General features: G+C 37.2%; 1 protein-coding gene across 1 annotated transcript in view; it reads right to left on the bottom strand.

The window, feature by feature from the left end:
* LOC107726472 (sialomucin core protein 24-like) overlaps positions 1–6,930 on the bottom strand; it is a 12,514-nt gene extending 5,584 nt beyond the window's left edge. Inside the window, exons 1-2 of the mRNA XM_016536067.1 lie at positions 6,730–6,930; positions 4,783–4,857 (exon numbers count right to left, since the gene is read on the bottom strand). Coding sequence (XP_016391553.1) covers positions 4,783–4,857; positions 6,730–6,805 — 151 coding nt within the window. The 5' untranslated portion in view covers positions 6,806–6,930. The remainder of the gene's footprint in view (positions 1–4,782; positions 4,858–6,729) is intronic.
* Between the last annotated feature and the right edge of the window lie 1,543 nt (positions 6,931–8,473).

Raw genomic sequence — 8,473 nt, 5'->3', positions numbered from 1 at the left:
ATATATATATATATATTTTTTAACAGCATATAATAATAATGATAATAAATTATAAAAAATGTAGAAAGAACTGGGCAATTGCATCGATTCTTCGATCAACCTTTACATACCATCAGTTTTAAGAATAAAGAAACTCCCTTGACTTATAAAAAGGTTATAGACCCAGAAATAAGAGGAGAAACTGACAGTATGTCATATTCATATAAGAAAGAGATAATAAGAAAGAGTAGGAGGAATCAAGGAAGACTTTCCAGAAACCTCTGTCACAATCAGCTGGTTTTCATTTAGAGTATCCTCCCGTCACACATGAATAGCATTGTGTGCAAATACGACAGACAGCTCAGCGCAGAAATTCCTACTGATAGCAATAATTCAATTTTTACACATTGTTTCGTAATCCACTTTACCGACACTGTTGTCTTCCTCATGTTTGTCACTGGATTCGTCTGAAAGAAGAAAGTCATATACACCTAGGATGACTTGAGGGTGAGTAATTTATGGGCTAATTTTCATTTTTGGGTGAACTAACCCTTAAAGTTCACAAAGCCCTGAGAGTCACAACAGACTAATTCACTAACTGTGCGTATGCTCATATATGTGCTTAAAGCCTTGTCACACAGAAAACATATTCATCAATTAGTTCATGCCTTAAATTATTTAGAAATAAAATACTTTAAAAATACAGAAAAAATGTAGAATGTAGAAATCGAAATCATGCAAAATAACATCTCAGTACATATGGAATTTGTTAAGATATTAAAAAATTATAAATAAAATAGTAACATTATATACATTACTAGATATCAAATAACTAGGTTCTCAAGGTTTGAGAAATAATGTTGTCTAGGCCTGCATAAAAGACATTTGGCTGCTGCTACAACTTGTGCTGTTTTGTAACTCTACAATACATTGAGTCAAGCATAACAGACTTTTTTTTCCAATATGAGTGACCTGAACTGAACCAAGACGGGCTTTGAGTATTTTATGTCAAAAGAAGAGTTTCTCAGTGAACTGAGCCCCAAGAAAAAGCCTTAACAGGTGGGTTAAACTATAGATCGGTGTTTGGAAGTACATTGTGTTCTTTATGGCCTCAAAACAGCATACACCGAGAAAGAAATGTCACATGCTTTTGTGAAAGGTACAACTCTCATGTTGAAATTCCATACTATGACGACAGCAAGATGTTTTCAATTCCTTGCTTTTTGAATAAGTGCTTCACTAGCAAAAATGTCCACGCATTCCACACCACTTCTCAGCCCTCAGCAGTTTGTGCGGCCGGCAAAACAAATTCAGCTACCCAGTCTCGAGTAAAGATTGAAGGGAAATGCATTCATGTTCATTACTTTAAAAAGACTGCACAAGCACTCTCTAGAGCAGTGGTTCCCAACCACGTTCCTGGAGGACCACCAACACTGCATATTTTGTATCTCTCCTTTGTCTGACACACCCATTTCAGGTCTTGGAGTCTCTACTAATGAGCTGATGATCTGAATCAGGTGTGTTTGATTAAGGAGACATGGAAAATATGCAGTGTTGGTGGTCCTCCAGGAACGTGGTTGGGAACCACTGCTCTAGAGCAATCAGATGAATGAATATGATGCCAACCGGTCTAATCTGGTTTTCACAGATTAGACCGCAAAATCTGCCATTGAGATTCTATTCTTAACAGAACAGAGTGAACATCTGTGCCTCTGTCTCAGTACACGTGTGCCTATGAGAATCACCATATATATACACACATACAGATTCAGGTCTATGAATCTGTGTGGCACAAATCTGTAAGGGAATCACTACATACATCATAATCTACACAGGTGTCTACACAGCATGCTATCACATTATGATTATATCAGATAAGGTTAGCAAACAGGTATTAATACCTAATGCAATTGATGTAGTGAAACGTTTAAATATTTGTTGTGCAAACATTGTACCAGGTCGTCTCACCTTCCTCCTACACCCACACAGAGCCATACATCAATAATTCAAATGAGCGTATTTACAGCTCATGTCACTGCACGTTGATTATGCCTGAACATTGTTTTAAACAGGCCATGAAAACAATAGCTTTACAGCTTTACAGGAACACCTTCAAAGTGAATCAAAAAGTCCTGTCCTAAATACAGAACACCAGCATTTACCCCATATTTTGTACCTAGACACAATAAGAAATACTCTCAACTATTTGCAAACCTATTTCGAATAATCTAAAGAGTCTGAAACATTTTAACCCGTTTATACTACCCACTAGTCTGCACTACAGCAGGAAAGACCCAGATATTTCCAGTATGTTGCGTCACTGAATCAGTGTAAACCGATCGCGTCATCTCTGGGGAGCTGACAGCACAATGCTAGCTTTGTTACAGGGGGAGGTGCGGTTACAGATATTACACCTGCTTAGGCCCATCAGACCACTTCTCCTTGCGGTCAAGCATACTCTCATACTTAGAGACACAATACAGACGCTCTGAATGTGGAGAATGACAGCTGACGTTTAATTTAAGATCGAGAACAAAACCTGTGAAGTGCGAAGGAAGTGGTTTATAACTGTATTGTTGTAGACAGTGTAATATAAACTGTTTAACTACTAACCAGAAGACAGATTTCTAAATAAAAAGTAATTAAATCAAAATAAATAAATTACACAAAAACAAACAACAAGCTCGCACGCTAATTACATTCTAACTATTAAAACAGAAATGTTCTAATGCTTCAGAGATACAAAACTATGAATCACGCTTTACCAATTTATATACCTATGTTTATGTTTCGGCCCTATATCTAATGCATGCCATATCAAGTAATAAATATTGTGGACAAATTTCATATATGTTAAATTGTATATTGACTAGTGAGTAGTGAACACACACCCGGGAGCAGAGGGCAATTTTGCTGCGGCACCCAGGAGCAATTAGGGGTCCGTTGCCTTGCTCATTTTCTATTAATTTATTTATGTACTTTACTTTTCTTTACTTATTTACCCACTGCCACCGCCATTTTGTCATGAATGACTGTGCAGAGTGTGCCGTCAAGCTGAGTGTGGGTATTGAGGGTGGAAGAATCGGCACTCAGCTTGATGGCATGCTCTGCACTGTCATTCATGACAAAATGGCAGTGGCAGTGGGCAGTTGTGGCCTAATGGTTAGAGAGTTGTAACTCTAACCTGAAGGTCAAGGGTTCGATTCTCATTACTGGCAGGAATTGTAGGTGGGGGAGTGAACGAACAGCACTCTACTGAGCAAGGCACCGAACCCCCAATTGCTCCCAGGCTGCCATGTTCCTGGTGTGTGTGAGTGTGTGTGTGCACTTGGATGGGTTAAATGCAGAGGACAAATTCCAAGTATGGGTTACCATACTTGGCCTACACGTCACGTCGTCACTTAAGTAAGAAAATAAAAGTAAAAAAAAAAAAAAATCCAACAGTGCCAGAAACTGGTTATTATTATTTTTGTTCTGTTAAAACGTATATGCTTATTTGCCACCCTGTAACTATATTTTGCATTACACCTGTTTTTTGTATATATACACAAAAACACATACCTTATATGGTGTAGATGGTAACTCTCATACTATGTTAAATCTAAATTAAAATGGATAGACGTTTAAGACCTTCTATATCTTTAAAGCTTGAATTTTATTTAAAACAATATATCAAACATATTTCATCAATTCATCATTCACCAATTTCTGCTGCAATTTGAATTTTCCACTCCTTTCACCCATGATACGGACACTTTCTTTCTCTCCCTTTTTTTTTTTCCTGAAGAGCCTTGAGTGCCATAGCAACAGTATGTGCGTTTCATTAGTATGTTTACTCTCTATGATTCATTTCACGTCATCCATCAGCAAAGAGGCATTGAGAAGGACTCCAGGGATAAAAGGGCAGTTACTTCAGGCTCACACTGACCGAAGCCAGCATTAAGCAGTCAATGAACCGGTAAACACACAAACCCTGGTTTACAATCTTCTATTATCTGTACATGACATTAGGAATGCTTTAGACAGTTACAGGATCTGTGTTTAGAATAGTGATCGACCGATATTGATATTTTATAACCGATACCAATTATTTGCGTGTTTATGTGCCGATATCCGATATGCAGAACCGATATTTATTTACTGTTATAAAGTAAATAAATGACTGAGTGAAGTAAGTCCATACTTCACTTTGGTTTTTCCTCCTTTCAGTCATCTTAAAAAATTTTTTTAAAAAGTGTTGAAAATTACCAGTCTTTCATGTTCAATTTAATCTTCATATTACAATAAAACATCAGCAACACTAATATTAACAATAAGCAAAATAAATGTAGAAGGTCTAATGTTTACAAGTGGAGAAAATAAATAAATAAAAGGAGTCATATCAACTTCATTTTAAACTACAGTTTTAGTAGGTTTATAAGCGGTTTAATAGGCTTAAGAGTGAAGAATAATTCCCTGAATAATGTTAATTCATGGATAGCAAACTAAACTGGATATCAACACCACTGAAGCAAAAACAAAGCTATATATTCAAACTTTAAAAATCACATGCTACTGAAAGGCCAAATCCATTTACCATAAATGAAACAAGTACTATGCTAAGACAGACAATTCACTGTGACCAATAAGTCAGGTGAAGCATGTGTGCATCATACCAAATAGATCAAAATGTTGGCCTGGAAAAAAATATAGTAAAAGCTTAACAGAAAATGTTCATGTGCGTATAACCAAGGTTCATTCATATATATGGACAGATGATTGTTGTCATAAGAGCTTTGAATTTGACATGGAAGAGGGACTGACCTGAGCAGCTCATCCACTGGCAGTGAGTCACATTTCCACATGCTTCACAAGTACTCAATGAACCACAGTCTTCATCTGTAAAAGAAACCACCTATTAAATAACATCTTGCATGCCTAAAAAACTATAATTGAGAATTCCAGCAAGCATGTCAACACATTGGCATTGGGTTTCTTGTATTGTTGACCAAGATTTGTTGCCACAGTTTGTGTCAGTGTTATCTCTTGGCCTTTTAACCGGAAAACAAGGAACACTGAGTAACCACAAAATAGGCTATTACAATTAGTAAAACATTCTCCAAGTCTCTAGCTGAAAGATAACGGAGCCATGCCCACTATATGCCAATCTAGAATCTTTTTTTTTTAGTAGATCAACACATTTATTGTGTAGATGAGGAGTAGCTGAACAGAAAACTGGCAAGAGGACCAATGAGTCTTGTGACCAAGTGAACATGATCTGATGTCTCTGGCAAATCACACACAAACCAAGGTCATTTAAAAACATAGTGACAACCTTAAAGCCGATGTGAAATGGAAGTAACAGCAGATATTTTTTCCCCCCACACTGTGAGTGCAACAAAGTATCACAAAAGAAAGCCCTGTCTACATCTCCAGAAAGAAGCCTGTCATTTACACCAGAAGGTCCAGTTATGATATTTTGATTACAAGAACAGCCCAAGTGCCTTTGTTCCCCTACTGTCCACCAGAGTGATCATAAGTATGTATGTGTGTTTCTACGTAAGTTAAAGACTGTGGTATCAAATGTTCACACGTTATAATTTGTTACAGTTTAATATTTCTAAGATGTTATAATATTCCATTATTTCTATTATTGTGATGTTCATTTAATTATTATTATATTATTTTGTATCTTTTTGTACATATATACTAAGCTTTGGCAATATTGTATCATTTAAAGTCATGCCAATAAAGCAATTTTGAATTGAATTGGGAGAGAGAGAGAGAGAGAGAGAGAGAAAGAGAGCGAGAGAGCATTCTCTGGTTTATTTTACAGCCCAACATGTGATTCTCTGGATAAATATAGATCTAAATGGAAGCAGAGCCACAAGAAAACAAAATAGAAACCCTGATGTTTTGGATTACATAACAGCGGCAAACCAACGATCATTGTGAGACACAAGATAGTCTAAGTGATTAATAATTTCAGACAGTTAAAAAAAATAAAATAAATAATAATAAAAACTATACCAGTTTGAGTTCAGTACTGGGCAAAATTGAAAACAGAGAGTAAATCTGAATCACGAAAAAATCAGAACGAGGCCAAAGTCAATAACCGGAATCTAATAACCGGTTCTTTAGAATGATTCATTCAAAAATACCGGCAAAGAAGTTCTCGAACCTTCCTTCATCGGTGTGGAAGGAGCGACGTGGATTCCCGTAACTACACCACAACTGAATCTATAGCGCAAAACATACAGCACGACCAGGATATTCCAATTCAAGACCAAGCGACTCTTAAGAATCAGGTATTTTTGTTGAATCAAACACATACAAAGCGACCAAAGTAGTTCGATTCCTGAATAAACGACTCTTGGGAACCGGTTCTTTTTAGTGGACTAAAATATACAGGGTGGTCAGTGTTGTCACATTACCATGCGAATGATTCTTATAAGTCGGTTCATTAAAAAGGTCTATCTACATATACTTTTTTTAAACGAATTTATTTCTTAATAGTGTTATCCGTTCTTTTGAAATCTGAAATGATCGTCATTTGGCAACAGACAGCCGATGGCAATTGATGCAATAAGAACTGAATCATTACCCAACATTTATTCCTCAAAAGTACGAAAAAAGCATCCTTAATGGAACCGTTATCGCAACCACTCCTAATTAAAATCACAGTTAAGGTGTAGCAGATGGCGTGACAGAGACCGTTTTGGTTTGCGCTGTGCCAACAGGACTCGCTGTTTCACTGTTACATCCACTCACCCTGCGCAAATCCCTGGCTTGTCAACGATCCAAAGAAGGCTAGTAATATTGTCACGAAGAAAAGTCTCCAAAACATGGTGTCTAATTGATTTATTCTCAGTCCCCGTTCGGGCGTTCAGGTCGAGCAGTCTGCAGTTTCACTCTAGCGCTGCTGTGCTGTGGATGTGGCTGCGCTTCCTGCTTTCTGCATCACGTGACTGGTTCTTTTCATCATTGGATAGCAAATGTGGCTTAAAACCGTGAGACAAAAAAATGTCATTCCTGCAGGAGGCGCTTGGCGGCTCAGAAAGATAAGTCTTCCATTGAGCAGCAATCAAACAGAAACCTGCACCGACAATTGCGTTGAATAGTAATTTACAAACAGTCGTGATTGGCTCATCCTGACAGACGCCGAGAAAAGTAACATGTACCACCCACGTGGTAACACAATGCTACTTTAACCGCAATATTTTACACTCAAATAATGACACTGAAACTTTAATAGCATTTGAATTAAAACTACACACAGGAAAAGTTTAAATATGAAGAATATTATTTAGACCTCATCGTATCTAACCATTTGGGCCGCTAAGCCCCGCCTCATTTCCGACCTCGTTTCATGCTGATACCCATTCCACTCTCTTATTGCCACGTGTTTGCCTCACACTTCCTTCAAATGTTGCCATCATGTCTAACAACAAAGCTTAACCGGCGAAACCATGCAATATTTGTTTGGCTTGTTAATAATTTGTAGAGCGACCTTTCCACCCACTATAAAGTACTTTTACCTTATGAACCAGCCCTCCCAACAAAATGCCTGGGAGTAATTTATAGGACATGCCCACAGGTCCATATCTCCAGAGTTTATTTTGCAACGCCATTTAGGGAGCAAGCAACCACTCACTGATCTTTGAGACATAAGACAGCTTTGCACACAACTTCACCTGCCTTTAGTTTTTTAAAAACTCACCAAAACTCAAATAGGTTATGTGATATGCAAAATATGGCTATTCAGTTTAAAGCAATTCTGTTGTTTCAATAGATTATTTTTATAAAAACTTTATGACACAATTTTTGTATCTGACCGTGTTGTCCCATACTGATTGACAGGCAAGCAAAAAGAACGAATTTTGTGAGAAACAGAAGCAGGCGAACGCCTGAACATATCGAAGAGATTAATTCAAAATAATTCCTTGTATTGTGTCAGTTTAAAGGATTTTGTATTCAAGCCCTTACGAATCAGTGTACTGAAACTATTAAAATAATAATTTTTGTTCAAATATTTTACTATGCATTGATATTCCACCAGCAGCAACTGCTGTAAAAAAAAAAGTTTAAAGTATTTGTCAGAACTGGTGTTAGTACAGAATAAACAGTAAGCTATGAATTTTGTTTATAACATGGCAGATATTGGATCATGAACTCTTGCTATGCTGCCACCCAGTGGACGAGTCCATTAAAAAAAAATGTAATTTCTGTTGACGCAAAACCAAGTGTTAAAGGGTTAGTTCACCCAAAAATGCAAATTCTGTCATTAATTACTCACCCTCATGTCGTTTCAAACCCGTAAGACCTTCGTTCATCTTCGGAACACAAATTAAGATATTTTTGATGGAATCTGAGAGCTGTCTGACCCTCCCATAGACAGCAACGCAACTGAAATGTTCCCAAGTCCAGAAACATAGCAAGGAGATCTGTAAAATAATCCATGGCTGCGTTTACACTTGGCATTAACATGCGACCTGTATCCGGATGTTGTCCACAT

Source organism: Sinocyclocheilus rhinocerous, unplaced genomic scaffold, assembly GCF_001515625.1.
Source record: "Sinocyclocheilus rhinocerous isolate Xijiao unplaced genomic scaffold, SAMN03320098_v1.1 scaffold605, whole genome shotgun sequence".
Classification (NCBI taxonomy): domain Eukaryota; kingdom Metazoa; phylum Chordata; class Actinopteri; order Cypriniformes; family Cyprinidae; genus Sinocyclocheilus; species Sinocyclocheilus rhinocerous.
Note: the sequence above shows the minus strand (reverse complement) of the source record. Positions and strands in the feature narration are given on the sequence as shown.